The sequence below is a fragment of the Ranitomeya imitator genome, chromosome 2 (genome assembly GCF_032444005.1).
Source record: "Ranitomeya imitator isolate aRanImi1 chromosome 2, aRanImi1.pri, whole genome shotgun sequence".
Lineage (NCBI taxonomy): Eukaryota > Metazoa > Chordata > Amphibia > Anura > Dendrobatidae > Ranitomeya > Ranitomeya imitator.
Window position 1 is genome coordinate 35,525,748 of NC_091283.1, and position 18,485 is coordinate 35,544,232.

Consider the following 18,485-nt stretch of genomic DNA (forward strand, 5'->3'; position numbering starts at 1 on the left):
AGACGGAAACTCCAGTATCTGGTCAAATGGAAGGGTTATGCTCAGGAAGATAATTCCTGGGTTTTTGCCTCTGATGTCCATGCCCCAGATCTTGTTCGTGCCTTTCATGTGGCTCATCCTGGTCGGCCTGGGGGTTCTGGTGAGGGTTCGGTGACCCCTCCTCAAGGGGGGGGTACTGTTGTGAATTCTGTGGCTGAGTTCACTTCTGTGGTCACAAGTGGTATTGCAGTCTCTGGGCTTCCTCCCTCAGGTGTTTTGGTGAGCTCGTTGGCTGCCTTGCTATTTAGCTCCACCTGAGTCTGTCTTCCTTGCTCCTTGTCAATGTTCCAGTGTTGGATCTGAGCTACTGCATCTTTCCTTGGGCCTGCTGCTCTGCTAGATAAGTGCTTCTAGTTTGTTTTCTGTTTTTTTTCTGTCCAGCTTGCTATTGTCTTTTGCTGGAAGCTCTGAGAAGCAAAGGGGTGCACCGCCGTGCTGTTAGTTCGGCACGGTGGGTCTTTTTGCCCCTTTGCGTGGTTTTCGTTTTAGGGTTTTTTGTAGACTGCATAGTTCTCTTTGCTATCCTCGCTCTGTCTAGAATATCGGGCCTCACTTTGCTGAATCTATTTCATTCCTACGTTTGTCTTTTCATCTTGTTAACAGTCATTATATGTGGGGGCTGCCTATTCCTTTGGGGTATTTCTCTGAGGTAAGTCAGGCTTGTATTTCTATCTTCAGGCTAGTCAGCTCCTCAGGCAGTGCCGAGTTGCATAGGTAGTGATAGGCGCAATCCACTGCTGCTTATAGTTGTGTGAGGATAGATCAGGTACTGCAGTCTACAGAGATTCCACGTCTCAGAGCTCGTCCTATTGTTTTTGGTTATTGCCAGATCTCTGTATGTGCGCTGATTACTGCACGCTGTGTTGCCTGTTTGCCGGCCATAACAACACATATTTAGTATCGCCGCGTCCGTAACGACCCGACCTATAAAACTGGCCCACTAGTTAACCCCTTCAGTGAACACCGTAAGAAAAAAAAAAACAACGAGCCAAAAAACAACGCTTTATTATCATAACGCCGAACAAAAAGTGGAATAACACGCGATCAAAAAGACGGATATAAATAACCATAGTATCTCTGAAAACGTCATCTTGTCCCGCAAAAAACGAGCTGCCATATAGCATCATAACCAAAAAAATAAAAAAGTTATTGTCCTCAGAATAAAGCGATGCCAAAATAATTATTTTTTCTATAAAATAGCTTTTATCGTATAAAAGCGCCAAAACATAAAAAAAAATATAAATGAGGTATCGCTGTAATCGTACTGACCCGAAGAATAAAACAGCTTCATCAATTTTACCAAACGCGGAACGGTATAAACGCCTCCCCCAAAAGAAATTCATGAATAGCTGGTTTTTGGTCATTCTGCCTCACAAAAAATCGGAATAAAAAGCGATCAAAAACTGTCACGTGTCCGAAAATGTAACCGATAAAAACGTCAACTCGTCCCGCAAAAAACAAGACCTCACATGACTCTGTGGACCAAAATATGGAAAAATTATAGGTCTCAAAATGTGGAGATGCAAAAACTTTTTTGCTATAAAAAGCGTCTTTTAGTGTGTGACGGCTGTCAATCATAAAAATCCGATATAAAAAACGCTATAAAAGTAAATCAAACAGACAGCGTTGCATGGCGAAAATGTCACAATTAACGCCGTGCAACGGGTCCGTTAGCACACCCATTGACAGCAATGTGATTTTCGGGTGTAGCGCATCGCTAGAGCGTGCCATTTTCGGCTCGCGCTAGCAAGGTGCCGTTCTTATGTGGCGCGCCTCGGACGCTGCTTGCAGCGTCCGCGGCGCGCCCGAGGTCCGATCCCCGATCTTCCAGAGCGGGGACGTTAACGCGACCACTAAACACGACACCTAAAAAGACATTGCGTTAGCGCAATCCGCTAGCGCTAAACGGATTTCCCTAACGCAATGTGAACCTAGCCTTAGGGAAAAATAATAAAATTAAAAAAAATTTATTTATTTCCATTTTCCCATTAGGGTTAGGGCTAGGGTTAGGGCTAGGGTTAGGGCTAGGGTTAGGGTTTGGATTATATTTACGGTTGGGATTAGGGTTGGGAGTAGAATTAGGGGTGTGTCAGGGTTAGGTGTATGGTTAGGGTTACAGTTGGGATTAGGGTTAGGGGTGTGTCAGGGTTAGAGGTGTGGTTAGGGTTACAGTTGGGATTAGGGTTAGGGGTGCGTTTGGATTAGGGTTTCATTTATAATGGGGGGGTTTCCTCTGTTTAGGCACATCAGGGGCTCTCCAAACGTGACATGGCGTCCGATCTCAATTCCAGCCAATTCTGCATTGAAAAAGTAAAACAGTGCTCCTTCACTTCCGAGCTCTCCCGTGTGCCCAAACAGGGGTTTACCCCAACATATGGGGTATCATCGTACTCGAGACAAATTGGACAACAACTTTTTGGGTCCAAGTTCTCTTGTTATCCTTGGGAAAATAAAAATTTGGGGGGCTAAAAATCATTTTTGTGGGAAAAAAAAGGATTTTTTATTTTCACGGCTCTGCGTTGTAAACTGTAGTGAAACACTTGGGGGTTCAAAGTTTTCACAACACATCTAGATAAGTTCCGTGGGTGGTCTAGTTTCCAATATGAGGTCACTTGTGGGGGGTTTGTACTGTTTGGGTACATCAGGGGCTCTGCAAATGCAACGTGACTCCTGCAGACCAATCCATCTAAGTCTGCATTCCAAATGGCGCTCCTTCCCTTCCGAGCTCTGCCATGCGCCCAAACAGTGGTTCCCCCCCACATATTGGGTATCAGCGTACTCAGGACAAATTGGACAACAACTTTTGGGGTCCAATTTATTCTGTTACCCTTGTAAAAATACAAAGCTGGGGGCCAAAAAATCATTTTTGTGAAAAAAAAAAGAATTTTTATTTTCACGGCTCTGCGTTATAAACTGTAGTGAAACACTTAGGGGTTCAAAGTTCTCACAACACATCTAGATAAGTTCCTTGGGAGGTCTAGTTTCTAATATGGGGTCACTTGTGGGGGGTTTGTACTGTTTGGGTACATCAGGGGCTCTGCAAATGCAACGTGACTCCTGCAGACCAATCCATCTAAGTCTGCATTCCAAATGGCGCTCCTTCCCTTCCGAGCTCTGCCATGCGCCCAAACAGTGGTTCCCCCCCACATATTGGGTATAAGCGTACTCAGGACAAATTGGACAACAAATTTTGGGGTCCAATTTATTCTGTTACCCTTGTGAAAATACAAAACTGGGGGCTAAAAAATAATTTTTGTGGAAAAAAAATTTTATTTTAACGGCTCTGAGTTATAAACTGTAGTGAAACACTTAGAGGTTCAAAGCTCTCAAAACACATCTAGATAAGTTCCTTAGGGGGTCTAGTTTCCAAAATGGTGTCACTTGTGGGGGGTTTTAATGTTTAGGCACATCAGGGGCTCTCCAAACCAACATGGCGTCCCATCTTAATTCCAGTCAATTTTGCATTGAAAAGTCAAATGGCGCTCCTTCCCTTCCGAGCTCTGCTATGCGCCAAAAAGTGGTTTACCCCCACATATGGGGTATCGTCGCACTCAGGACAAATTGCACAACAACTTTTGTGGTCTAATTTCTTCTCTTACCCTTGGGAAAATAAAAAATTGGTGGCGAAAATATCATTTTTGTGAAAAAATATGATTTTTTATTTTTACGGCTCTGCATTATAAACTTCTGTGAAGCACTTGTTGGGTCAAAGTGCTCACCACACCTCTAGATAAGTTCCTTAAGGGGTCTACTTTCCAAAATGGTGTCACTTGTGGGGATTTCAATGTTTAGGCACATCAGGGGCTCTCCAAACGCAACATGGCATCTCATCTCAATTCCAGTCAATTTTGCATTGAAAAGTAAAATGGCGCTCCTTCCCTTACGAGCTCTGCCATACGCCCAAACAATGGTTTACACCCATATATGGGGTATCAGCGTACTCAGGACAAATTGGACAACAATTTTTGAGGTCCAATTTCTTCTCTTACTCTTGGGAAAATAAAAAATTGGGGGCGAAAAGATCATTTTTGTGAAAAAATATGATTTTTTATTTTTACGGCTCTGCATTATAAACTTCTGTGAAGCAATTGGTGGGTCAAAGTGGTCACCACACATCTAGATAAGTTCCTTAGGGTGTCTACTTTCCAAAATGGTGTCACTTGTGGGGGGTTTCAATGTTTAGGCACATGAGGGGCTCTCCAAACGCAACATGGCATCCCATCTCAATTCCTGTCAATTTTGCATTGAAAAGTCAAATGGCGCTCCTTTCCTTCCGAGCTCTGCCATGCGCCCAAACAGTGGTTTACCGCCACATATGGGGTATTAGCGTACTCAGTACAGATTGTACAACAACATTTGGCATCCATTTTATCCTGTTACCCTTGGTAAAATAAAACAAATTGGAGCTGAAATAAATTTTGTGTGAAAAAAAGTTAAATATTCATTTTTATTTAAACATTCCAAAAATTCCTGTGAAACCCCTGAAGGGTTAATAAACTTCTTGAATGTGGTTTTGAGCACCTTGAGGGGTGCAGTTTTTAGAATGGTGTCACACTTGGGCATTTTCTATCATATAGACCCCTTCATATGACTTCAAATGAGACGTGGTCCCTAAAAAAAAATGGTGTTGTAAAAATGAGAAATTGCTGGTCAACTTTTAACCCTTATAACTCCCTAACAAAAAAAAAAATTGGTTCCAAAATTATGCTGATGTAAAGGAGACATGTGGGAAATGTTACTTATTAAGTATTTTGTGTGACATATCTCTGTGATTTAATTGCATAAAAATTCAAAGTTTGAAAATTGCGAAATTTTCAAAATTTTCGCCAAATTTCCATTTTTTTCACAAATAAACGCAGGTACTATCAAAGAAATTTTACCACTATCATGAAGTACAATATGTCACGAGAAAACAATGTCAGAATCACCATGATCCGTTGAAGCGTTTCGGAGTTATAACCTCATAAAGGGACAGTGGTCAGAATTGTAAAAATTGGCCTGGTCATTGACGTGCAAACCACCCTTGGGGGTAAAGGGGTTAAGGTCCATTTTCCGGCGTTTATCGTCCCTTGATCAACAAAACCATTGTCAGTCCAAAACCCAATTGTTACGGGCTCCCCAAGGCCCTGGCATCTGCCTGGACGGCTTCGTATTAATCTTAATCCTATCCCAAATATTTTGGGGCATATTAAGATGAAAAAAACACAATAGCTTGATTAACGTACGGGTTCATTTGATGTTTTCCTCTCACATGTTTTCCTCCTCGTCATAACTTTCCTCTCCCGCTGTATAAATGACTAAACAATCAGAAACAATAAAAAAGAATAACATCTCTCTAATTAATGACAGTGTAGGACGCCTCCAAACAAGAAACCTGACCTGTAATTATAGTAAATGGCTGCTACATTATCTCCTAGTTACAATTAATAAAAACAACAGCTCTAGTTTATGAGCCAATTAAAATAACCGCAAACAGGTGAGGAATGTGTCCAAGTATTAAGACATTTGCAGAACCGTATAATTATGCAATATTACGAGGTTATTAGAGAGGCCGCATTCTAGCACTTATATTCTTGTACATAGGGGACAGTATTATCTACTATAAAATTGTCCAAGGGTCACTTCCCTTATAACATGTTTCAGAAACACATTTTCCGGCCAAGAGATGCGTTTTTAGATCAGAAAAAAAGCTCAAGGTGTAAGCAGCCCTTTATGCTACTGCAGCAAATTACTGTTAAAGGGGTGTTCCCAAGATGTAAGGGAGTTTGTGCGGATCTTCTGCTGCCGTCCGGACGAATGGAGCCGATGCAAATGGTGAACTTTTGTTCCACCGCTGTACACTGCGCATGCTCAACCCGATCAATCTGCACATGCTCGGACTCATGGCACAGGGGAGAAAGGCGGTGCGCTAGACTGACAGCGGTGCAACTGCGCATGCTCCGCTTAATTCCCAAGAACTAATCTAGGGCACCTTTAGTAGAGACAAGGCCTAAACGCACGCTTAGACGGGATTTGTTGTAGATAAATTATTTACTTTACAAAAATGAACATATTTGATAACGTTCTTTCATGTGCAGATGCATTTTTTATTTTGGGAATACCCCTTTAAGACCAGCTTTAGGATTTACTATACTGCTAAAGTAAAAACTACGTGGTTTGAGTACCATATACGAATTGGAGTATTGCGCCACCTAAAGGTAATTTGTTTGTTATGTTTCTTTTATAAACTAACTCTCTGTATTCCCTTGACAGTCCAATCCTCAACATCATCACCACCAACCACCGGTCAGTAATGCTAATAATAACCATTGGGAGATCTCTTCTAAATCTACAGGGCAGCGCCCTCTAAGTGGTCTTTGTTCGACAGCCGCAACGCATGTTCATTTCGTGATATTTTAGGGTCTTTACAAAGGGGGTGTGGTTTACAGAATAATCCGGTTGCGCAGCCTAAAGACACGCCCCTGAGGATCCCGTGAGTCACGCCCCCCTTAGTAAACACCATAAACATTAGCACTAAATAAAAAGGTCCTTACCTTTAGAACTACTGTATATGGCAGATTTACAAAAAAAAATGATTATTCATGTCATGAGAGCCACGGGTATAATAATAAAAGCAAACACTGCCCTCAACTTCATCACCACCTCCAAGTACCGGTCAGTAATTCTACTAACTCTTCGGAGATCACTTATGGATACATGTGCGCATGTGGTTTGCAGCTTTGTTATGGCATGTGCGACCTATTTTACGTTCCCACATACATTAGAGAGTGTATTTTATGGGCACACAGCAACATGAAAGATTGGCACATGGGATTATTGAATTGCTGAAGTAAAAATTACATGGCATGATGATGATGTATTGTACGCTCAATGTTGAGTATGAGTGCAGCACCACTTGGTGGTCGTTAATATATTGCATCATTTATAAATTATTGGGTTATTCCCAAAATCGTAATGGGAGTCATACAGAATTAATCATCTGGGCAAGTACAATTTATTTTTAAATCTGCACTGATTTTCAGGAATCTCTGATGATGATCACCCCCCTACCCCTATGGCTCTCTTTACCCCCCGTTTTTCCACTTGATTAGTCATCCAGAATTTCTAATGTTCTCAGTCGAGCATGCTCAGATCAGCTAATGAAAACATTACTGCGCATGCCCCCGCGTACTATGTCCCGGAACATAGTTAAATACTTCCGGAACATAGTGTGCTGGCGCATGCGCAGTAATGCTTTTCGGCTCTGCCCGCAGTAGGGCAAAGCATACTGCACGTGCGCCACCGAAGACTGCAGGCGCACGCGTCAACTATGGAGCATGCATACTCTTATGGACTAAACTATTGTGGAAAAAAGGGATGGACGGGGTGGAGAAATTACGAGGATACGCCGCTCATCTGACCGGTAACAACTAATTTTAATATCCCGCCAAATTGAGGTGAGAGTCCCTTTAAGGGGTGATCACGTGCTCTCCACTGTTCTCTTACTGCTGAGATGCAGGAATTTATGTTGTACGTGTTCCAGGGTGACCAGGTACGGTCCGGCGTTGAGCCACTAGTGCACAAGGTACGGGACTTCCCAGGCCACCTGAAGCTTTTCCTGGGGTACAGGGACCAGTACCCAAACCTTTTGACCCCCCTGATAGGTCATCTCACCAGCATTCTGGTTGTACCATCGCTTCCACTCAGCCTGGACTTACGCCATATTATTGTGCACTAACTGCTTCAAGGCCTGCATCTTGTCCCGGAAGCACACGACATTATCGATAACTGTCACTCCAGGGGTGGTTAAGTCTCCTTTCCAGGCCTCTTTCACCCCATACATGTTGCCCATACAGGTGCTCAAAGGGGAGAACCCCGTTGAGGCCTGTGGAACCTCCCAATAGGCAAATAGCAGGTGTGGGATGTACCACACCCAACATCTTAAACATCTGCTTCAGGGAGCCATTGAACTTTTCGCACAGGCTGTTAGTCTGTGAGTGGTACGGGCTGGTCAGCAGATGATGCACCTGTATCTGCTTACAGAGGGACTCCATCAGCTTCGGCATAAACTGGGTCCATCCATCTATGAGCATTTCCTGGGGAAAACTCACTAGGTAGAAAATCTCCAATAAGGCAGTGGCCACCTTGTCAGCCTCAATGGAAGACAAGGCTATCGCTTCCGGGCTTAGTCTACTACCGTCAGTATGACGCATTTCCCGAAGCTGCTGGGAAAGGACAGTGATCCAGCCAGATCCACAATCACCTGCCTGAAAGGCTCTTCAACAATGGGAAGAGTTACCAGTATGGCTTTGGGGTGCGGCCCCATCTTCCCTACCCTCTGACAGGTCTCGCACAAATGGCAGTACAGTCATGGCCAAAACTATTGAGAATGAGACAAATATTAATTTTTCCAAAGTCTACTGCTTCATTTTTGTAATGGCAATTTGCATATACTCCTGAATGTCAAAGAGTGATCAGCTTAACAGCAATTACTGTACTTGCAAAGTCAATATTTGCCCAGAAAATGAACTTTAACCCCCAAAACACATTTCAACATCATTGCAGTCCTGCCTTAAAAGGAGCAGCTAACATCGTTTTAGTGCTTGATCCATTAACACAGGTGTGGGTGTTGATGAGGACAGGGCTGGCGATCAATCAGGCATGATTAAGTAAGAATGACATCACTGGACACTTTAAAAGGAGGCTGGTGCTTGGTATCATTGTTTCTCTTCAGTTAACCATGGTTATCTCTAAAGAAACACGTGCAGCCATCATTGCACTGCACAAAAATGGCCTAACAGGGAAGAGTATCGCAGCTACAAAGATTGCACCTCAGTCAACAATCTATTGCATCATCAAGAACTTCAAGGAGAGAGCTTCCATTGTTGTCAAAAAGGCTCCAGGGCGCCCAAGAAAGACCAGCAAGCGCCAGGACCGTATCTTAAAACTGTTTCAGCTGCGGGATCAGACTACCAGCAGTGCCGAGCTTGCTCAGGAATGGCAGCAGGCTGGTGTGAGTGCTTCTGCACCCACTGTGAGGCGGAGACTCTTTGAGCAAGGCCTGGTTTCAAGGAGGGCAACAAAGAAGCCACTTCTCTCCAGAAAAAACATCAGGGACCGACTGATATTCTGCAAAAGGTACAGGGAGTGGACTGCTGAGGACTGGGGCAAAGTCATTTTCTCTGATGAATCCCCTTTTCGATTGTTTGGGACATCTGGAAAACAGCTTATTTGGAGAAGAAGAGGTGAGCGCTCCCACCAGTCTTGTCTCATGCCAACTGTAAAGCATCCTGAAACCATTCATGTGTGGGGTTGCTTCTCAGCCAAGGGAATCGGCTCACTCACAGTCTTCCCTAAAAACACAGCCATGAATAAAGAATGGTACCAGAATGTCCTCCAAGAGCAACTTCTCCCAACCGTCCAAGAGCAGTTTGGCGCCCAACAATGCCTTTTCCAGCATGATGGAGCACCTTGCCATAAAGCAAAGGTGATAACTAAATGGCTTATGGAACAAAACATAGAGATTTTGGGTCCATGGCCTTGAAACTTCCCAGATCTTAATCCCATTGAGAACTTGTGGTCACTGGTCAGTCATCAAGAGACGGGTGGACAAACAAAAACCAACAAATTCTGGCAAAATGCAAGCACTGATTATGCAAGAATGGACTGATATCAGTCAGGATTTGGTCCAAAAGTTGATTGAGAGCATGCCAGGGAGAATTACAGAGGTCTTGAAGAAGAAGGGGCAACACTGCAAATATTGACTTGCTGCATTAACTCATTCTAACTGTCAATATAACCTATTGGTACTCATAATATGATTGCAATTATATTTCTGTATGTGATATAAATATCAGACAAACACTAATAAAAACCAGAGGGCAGCAGATCATGTGAAAATATAATTTTGGTGTCATTCTCAAAACTTTTGGCCATGACTGTAGGCAGCCACATTAGCACTCATCTTTGGCCAGTAGAAATGCTGGGCTACCCTGACCTTTGTCTTAGTGACCCTTAGATGTTCGGCAATAAGGTACCCCTAACTGTCAGTCCCTAGGCTATGCCTCCGGTGAACCCTGCTGGACCATCACCCCGCACAGCCGTCCTTGGTCCCAGACCACCTGCTCGAGGTCTGAGTCTGAGAGAGGCTGTGCCGCCTGCTCCTTAAGAGCTTTCAGACTGTTGTAAATTTCCAACAGTGCCTGAAACCGCTGACTGGATGTAGCCAGAATAGACGAGACCGCCATGTCTTCTGTCAGTCCCCCGGGACTGGTCTCCTGGCCTTCGTCAGACCCGGCCGCCACTTGATAGAAAGAGGGAAGCCGTTGAACCCCCGAGGGGGCCTCAGTGATCCCACTACATGTGATAGTGGCCACAGCCGCTGCCCATGCAGTTAGTTCCCACTTCCCCCCGGCTTCTGACCAAGTCACCGATCCAGAGGGATAAACCCGATCCTGTGACATCCCAGCTGCTGAGGGACCATGCAAAGAGACCTAACCTTGGAGCCCTACCTCTCCTAATACAGCCATGCCCTCAGTTCATGCTTCCCCTCAGCAGCTGTTTTCCTCCTGTTTGTCCACTCAGTGACAACCTCAGAGGACAAAAGGTTCCCACATGCTTGCTGGCCAGACCCTAGGTACAACTAGCCTGATTGACCTCCTCCCCCAGAGGGGAAAGGGACACATTACATCACCCACCACCACATCACTATCAGTAGGCATCTTAATCACATTGACGAAATCAACAACAGGGGTGGACATTACATTGCTGTCTGGGGGAACAGAACTTGGGGGATCAGTGGCCGCATACTGGAATATTTTCAGATTTTTTTCACACTTCTATTCATCTCTGTGAGATTTATCTGGACAATAACTTTTTTTTGAGAAATTCATCCATATAGTAAAATGATTATGGGAAGCTATTCTGAAATGATATCCAGTGATCATCTGTAATCTGGAAAGTCCTGGAAGCAAAGTCAAGCTTACCTACAGTGCCCCCAGAGGAGAAATAAGGCATTACACAGTTTTTATTTAAATCAAAACTGTCTTTGTAATGAACAGATGTGCCCACTCCTTTAGAAAGCTCTAACACCTGAGGATCCTGAATCAGGGACCTTTCTTTATTATCTCCAGATTTCCTGTGGATTTTATATATCCCGTTAATTTTCTCCTTTTATTTATTTACCAGGATCAACAGTTTCTACGTCACCAAATACAGGTCAGTCTTTACCATCAGTTTCTTGTAATGATCAATGATTTCACTACATTCTTCCAGACCTCTTTTCCCCTACGACTCTTAATAAGATTCAAAAATATATTGACAGTAAACTGATTACAGGGATCCCTCCCACAAGGATCCCATGTGATCAGTTGTAATCTGAATTGTCTAATTCAACTGCAGTGCCCCCGCAGGGGAAATAAGGCATTACACAATTCTTATTGAAATCAATGAACGTTCTATGTAAGGCACACATGTGCCCGCTGCTCCAGAGTGAACGTTATTCCTTGTTACATGCTCTAGCTAAAAGATAAAAATTCTGAACGGGGATCCTTCTTTATTATCTCAGTATTCCCTATGGAGTTTTAAACCTGACACCCCATTAACTCTCTCTCTCATTTTTATTTATTAGCCACAGCAGTCTCTACTTCTCCAGGTAGAGGTCAGTCATTAGATAATTTGGGTTTATTACACACAGAAATCATTAGACATAGTCCAAATAGTAAACTGACCATATGAAGCCTCTGTGCTAGGACATCCAGTGATCATCTGTAATCAGGAAGGGCCCTGGAAAAGCTTGTCTGTTTTCCCCACACTGCCCCCACAGGCGAAATAAGGCATTACACGGCTCTTATTAAAATCAATGAGCTGTCTGTGTAATGAGTGGATGTGCGGATTCCAGTGATCACGTGTAATCTGAATTGTCTAATTCAACTGCAGTGCCCCCGCAGGGTAAATAAGGCATCACACAATTTTTATTGAAATCAATCTTTATTTTCCAGGCACAACAGTCTCTACATCTCCTGGTACAGGTAAGTCAAATAATTTAAGGTTATTTACACACATAAGTCATTGTAAATATTCCACTCATACTTTCTATTAAAGGGAATGTCCAGTTTTGAACTGTCAGCTCACGACAGATGTCTAAGTGTTGGGACCTGGGTGATTGATCTAATAGTGGAAAAGGAGGATGGGGAGCCCAAAGATGACTATCCCACAAATACATTGATCACAAAACTACATTGATTAAAACAAAGGAGTATAGATTCGTCATGAAATTCATTTACAATTGACATGGATTTCCCTGCAGCTCCCCCACAGGAGAAGTCAGGCAGTACACAGTCGTTATTGGAATTAATGGGCTGGCTTTGAAATGATGGATGTGCCCGGTTCTCTAGAATGGTCTAATAAATGAGGATCCTGAATGAGGGACCGCTCTTTATTATCTCCAGATTTTCTGTGGATTTTATAAACCAGATACCACATTAATTCTCTTTTCCAGGCACAACAGACTCTACTTCCCCGGGAACAGGTCAGTTGCAACTATCATATTCTTGTAATAGTCAGCTACTAAATTCTTGCAGCCCTCAATTTTCCTGAAAATCTAAATAAGATGCTCTTCTCTTTTAATCTTTTTTTTTAAATTAAACAACAAGAATCCCCAGAAATCAACTTTAATCTGAGTTGTCTTATTTAATTGCAGTGCCCCCACAGGAAAAATAAGGCATTACACATTTCTTTTTTAAATCAATGGTCTGCCTGTGTAATGCACAAACGTGCCCAGTCCTCCAGTGTGAAAGGAGCTCTTTGTTACACACTATGGCTAATAGATGATAATTCTGAATAGTGGATCCTTGTTTACTATCTCAGTATTTCCTATTGTGTTTTTAAACCAGATGACCATTAATTCTCTCTCATCATTATTTTCCAGGCACAACAGTCTCTACATCCCCTAATACAGGTCAGTCCTTCTCATCAACTTCCAGTAATGGTCAGTAATCTTTTTGACAGCTTTCAGCTTTTTGTAAACACGTTTATTTCCTTTTTGTTTACTTGAACAACATGAAAAAACAGATGAAAAAAAGGCAAATTGGATATAACTTCACACAAAACCCCCAAAATGGACCTGGCAAAATTATTGGCACCTTTCGGAAATTTTGGGTACACAAATTTGTCAAAGCATGTAATGCTTGTTCAAACTCACCTGTGGCAAGTAACAAGTGTTGGGAATATAAAAAACACACCTGAAACCAGATAAAAAGGGGAGAAGCTGACTCAATCTTTGCATGTTATCATTGTGTGCCACCCTAAGCATGGAGAAGAGAACTGTCTGAGGACTTGAGAACCAAAATTGTTGAACAATATCAATAATCTCAAGGTTGCAAGTCCATCTCCAAAGATCTTGATATTCCTTTGTCCATGGTGTGCAACATCATGAACCTTACAACCCATGGCACTGTAGCTAATCTCTTCGGACATGGATGGCAGAGAAAAATTGATGGAAGGTTGCAGCACAGGGTAGTATGGATGGTGGATAAGCAGCCTCAATCAAATTCCAGAGAATTTCAAGCTGTCTTGCAGGCTCAGTGTGCATCAGTGTCAGCACGAACTATCCGTCTACATTTGAATTAAAGGAGACGCTATGCAGAAGACCCAGGAGGACCCCAGTGCTGACACAGAGACATAACACAGCTAGTCTCTAGTTTGCCAAAATGTATGTGAGTCAGTCACAATGTTTCTGAGAAAGCATCTTGTGGCTTGATGAGACCAAGATAGAGCTTTTTGGCAAAGCACATCATTTTACTGTTTACCAAAAGGGAATGAGGCTACTCAAAAAGAACACAGTACCCAAAGTGAAATATGGTGGAGGTTCAAAATTGTTTGGGGGTTGTTTTGACACCTTTGGCACTGAATGCCTTTGACTGTGTGCAAGGCATCATTAAATATGAAAATTACCAAAGGATTTTGGGTCGCAATATAGTGCCCAGTATCAGAGAGCTGTTTTTGGATCCAAGGTCATGGATCTTCCAGCGAGACAATGGCCCTAAACATACATCAAGAAACACCTAGAAATGGATGGTGGAAACAAAGCGCTGGAGAGTTCTGAAGTGGCTGCAATGAGTCCAGATCTAAATCCCATTAAACACTGTTGGAGAGTTCTTATAATTGCCGTTGGAACAAGATGCCTTTAAATATGATATATCTGGAACAGTTTGCAAAAGAAGAGTCATCCAAAATTCCAGTAGAGAGGTGTAAGAAGCTTGTTGATGGTTAAAGGAAGCGATCAATTGCAGTTATTTATTCTGAAGGGTGTGCAACCAATTATTGAGTTGAGGGTGCCAACAATTTTGGCCGGCCCATTTTTTTGGATTTTGTGTGAAATTATGCCCAATTTTCAACTCACCTGGATTCTTCTGCTCATATCTTTCACCCCATTCTTCATTAGAATGTGAATTAACGTCTTGTCCAGGGGTCTGCAATTATGGAGCGGGCTCGAGAACATTTTGTTGTGTCAGATTCATCAGGATTCTTCTACTTATTTCTTTAATGATGTTCTCCATATGGGGCAATAATTTTTTTTTAGAAAGGTATCCATATAGTAATCACATAAGGCCTTCTGCTTGGACATACAGTGATCATCTGTAATCTGGGATGACCTGGAAGCAATTGTCTGATTTCCCTACAGCTCCCCCACAGGAGAAATAAGGCATTACAAAGCTATAATTGAAATCAATGGGCCGTTTTTGTAATGAGCGGACCTCTAGAATATTCCAACTAATAAATGAAGATCCTGAATTAGGGACCACACTTTATTATCCCTGGATTTCCTATAGATTTTATATACCCCATTAATTTTTTCCTTGCATTTATTTTCTAGGCACAACAGTTTCTACTTCACCAAATACAGGTCAGTCCTTAAAATCAACTTCCAGTAATGATCAATGAGTGATTCTACAACATTTTTCCAAACCTCTATTTTTCTAACCTGACTGAAATAACATTTCCTACAAATCTGCAGAAGATTCATCTGGATTCTCTATCTTAATCTTTTTATATGAAAAAAAATTGATAGACAATAAACTGATCACAGGGATCGATACTGGTAAGGGGTGTCGAAAATTGCTTTCCCCATAAATGCATATATCACAAAACTACAATGATAAAAACAAACAAGTATGGATTTACTATGAAAATCATTTACAATTTACACTGATTTCCCTGCAGCTCCCCCACAGGAGAAGTAAGGAATTACGCCTTCCTTATAGAAATCAATGGGCTGTCTTTGTAATGAATAGATGTGCCCAGTCCTCTAAAATGCTCTAACTAATAAATTTGGATCCTGAATGAGGAACCGCTCTTTATTATCTCAAGATTTACTGTAGATTTTATAAACCAGATACCCCATTAATTTTCTCCTTTTGTTTATTTTCCAGGCACAACAGTCTCTACTTCCCCTAATACAGGTCAGCCCTTACTATCAGTTTCTAGTAACGGTCAGTGATACTACTGCATTTTTCAAGACCTATATTTTCCTACAAATCTGCTTACGATCTATCTGGATTCTTCTGGTTCTGTTCTTAAAGAAGTTCTCTATCTTATTTTTTTATATAAAAAAAAAGATTCTAAATAATTAACTGATCACAAATTTATAGACAATAAACTCATTCCTTCCGCAAGGATCTCCAGCGATCAGCTGTAATCTGAATTGTGCAATTCAATGGCAGTGCCCCCGCAGGGGAAATAAGGCATTACACAATTCTTAATTAAATCAGTGGGCTGTCCATGTAATGCACAAATGTGCCAAGTCCTCCAGAGTGAAAGGCGTTCTTTGTTACATTCTCTGACTAATAGAGGAGGATTCTGAATTGTGGATCCCTCTTTATGATCTCAGTATTACCTGCAGAGTTTTAAACCAGACGCCCCATTAATTCTCTCTTATCTTTATTTTCCAGGCACAACAGTCTCTACTTCTCCTGGCACAGGTCAGTCATTGGATAAAGTAGGGTTATTTACACATATAATTCAGATTTTATATTAAACTAGATGGTGGCCCGATTCTAACGCATCGGGTATTCTAGAATATACGTATGTATATAGCAGCCACACAGTATATAGCACAGGCCACGTAGTATATAGAAGTACTATGTGGCCTGTGGTATATACCATGTGGCTGCTATATACATACATACATATTGTAGAATACCCGATGCGATGATATAGCCCATGCAGTAAATAACACAGCCCACGTAGTATATAACACAACCCACACAGTATATAGCAGCCATGCAGTATATAGCAGCCACGCAGTATATAACACAGCCCACGTAGTATGTAACACTGGCCACGTAATATATAACACAGCCCATGTAATATATAGCACAGCCCACATAGTATCTAACAGTGGCCACGTAGTATATAGCATGCAGTATAGAACACAGGCACATAGTATATAACATTGCCCACGTAGTATATAGCAGCATGTAGTATATAACGACGCAGCCCACGCAGTATAGAACACAGCCAACATACTATCTAACACTGGCCAGGTAGTATATAGCAGCCACGCGGTATGTAACACAGCCCATGTAGTATTTAGCAGTGTGGGCACCATATCCCTGTTAAAAAAAAAAAATAATTAAAATAAAAAATAGTTATATACTCACCCGCTGGGATCCAGCGTAGATCCAGCGAACCTCTGGCGATGCGCGGGCGGCTGCTGCCATCTTTCGTTCCCAGGGTGCATTGCGAAATTACCCAGATCACTTAGCGGTCCCCCGAGACCACTAAGTCTTCTGGGTAATTTCGCAATGCATCTCTGGGAACGGAAGCTGGCAGCAGGCGCGAGCGCATCGTCGAACTACGGAAGTTGAGAATAGCAGATTTTTGGGGTTTTTTTTCATTATTTTTAACATTAGATCTTTTTACTATTGATGCTGCATAGGCAGCATCAATAGTAAAAACTTGGTCCCACAGGGTTAATAGTGGCGGTAACGGAGGGAGTTACCTGCGGCATAACGCGGTCCGTTACCGCTGGCATTAACCCTGTGTGAGCATTGACTGGAGAGGAGTATGGAGCGGGCACTGACTGCGGGGAGTAGGGAGGGACTAATCGGACTGTGGCCGTCGCTGATTGGTCGCGGCAGCCATGACAGGCAGCTGGCGAGACCAATCAGCGACTTGGATTTCCATGACAGACAGAGGCCGCGACCAATGAATATCCGTGACAGACAGAAGGACAGACAGAACAGATAGATGGAAGTGACCCTTAGACAATTATATAGTAAATGGGATGTTCATTTTTGAAGTGTCAGCTGACGACAGAGATCTGAGTGTTGGGACTCTTGTGATTGATCCATACAAATACCCCATTAATTTTCTCCTTTTGTTTATTTTCCAGACACAACAGTCTCTACTTCCCCTAATACAGGTCAGTCCCTCACATCAATATCCAGTAATAATCAGTGACCTTCTTGGCCCTTTTCAGACTTTTTTCATGTTTCTCCTCATCTCTGCATTAGAGTCATCTGGATTATCCTGGTTCTGTTGCTAAAAATCCCCTGGAAAAAAAACAAATTATAGACAATAAACTAATCACAGTGATCCCTTCTGCAAGGATCCCCTGCAATCAGTTGTAATCCGATTTGTCTAATTCAGAGGTAGTAATAGCAGACACGAAAACAGCTTTTAAAAAAGGGGTGGATGAGTACAAATCACATTGCGGGTTATAGATAATTTAGTGACAAAATGTACACTTGGTGGAGAAAGATTGAACTTGATGGACCTAGGTCTTTTTTCAACTGACATAACTACAAAGCTGTGTAACTGCAGTGCCCCCGCAGGGGGAAAAGGGCATTACACAATTCTTATTTAAATCAGTGGGCTGTCTGTGTAATGCATAAACATGCCCGGTGCATGGGAGTTACAGGCGCTTTTTGTTACATTCTCTGGTTATTCTCTCCTATCTTTATTTTCCAGGCACAACAGTGACTACTTCCCCGGGTACAGGTCAGTCCCAACTATCATATTCTAGTAATGGTCAATGATACAAATACATTTTTTCAGACCTGAATCTTCCTGCAAATCTGCAGAAGATTAATCTGGATTACTGTTATGACTGACAAAGTACTTTCACACGAGTAATGTACAAACCAGGGAGACAAATACCTGAACCTGACAGACTGTTCAGACTAGGAAAAACCTTTCTCTGACCCTGGTCTTTCCCTACCTAACCACGGAGGTCGGCACCCTAAGATAACGCAATGGCGCCCCCACTCGTCGATGTCTTACCATGAACGTCCTTAGCACCTCCTAGGATCGCTAGAGTTCCCTAAGAAATAATGTAATCACACACACAACTAGTGCAACCAACACAAACTACAGCAGAGTCAATGAATCCAACAAAGTCTATCACCAACAGGACACACCAGTATGGAAAGGTATTAAAAGCTGCACCCGAAAGGTGATAGGAC

At 42.4% G+C, this 18,485-nt stretch overlaps 1 protein-coding gene across 1 annotated transcript in view; it reads left to right on the forward strand.

Moving 5' to 3' along the window:
• The window catches only part of LOC138661621 (putative per-hexamer repeat protein 5), a 53,731-nt gene that overhangs the window by 15,101 nt on the left and 20,145 nt on the right, over positions 1 to 18,485 (forward strand). The window contains exons 3-12 of the mRNA XM_069746446.1: positions 6,292 to 6,324; positions 11,206 to 11,235; positions 12,018 to 12,047; positions 12,518 to 12,547; positions 12,947 to 12,976; positions 14,894 to 14,923; positions 15,450 to 15,479; positions 15,969 to 15,998; positions 17,414 to 17,443; positions 17,992 to 18,021. Of these exons, the coding sequence (XP_069602547.1) occupies positions 6,292 to 6,324; positions 11,206 to 11,235; positions 12,018 to 12,047; positions 12,518 to 12,547; positions 12,947 to 12,976; positions 14,894 to 14,923; positions 15,450 to 15,479; positions 15,969 to 15,998; positions 17,414 to 17,443; positions 17,992 to 18,021 (303 nt within the window). The remainder of the gene's footprint in view (positions 1 to 6,291; positions 6,325 to 11,205; positions 11,236 to 12,017; positions 12,048 to 12,517; positions 12,548 to 12,946; positions 12,977 to 14,893; positions 14,924 to 15,449; positions 15,480 to 15,968; positions 15,999 to 17,413; positions 17,444 to 17,991; positions 18,022 to 18,485) is intronic.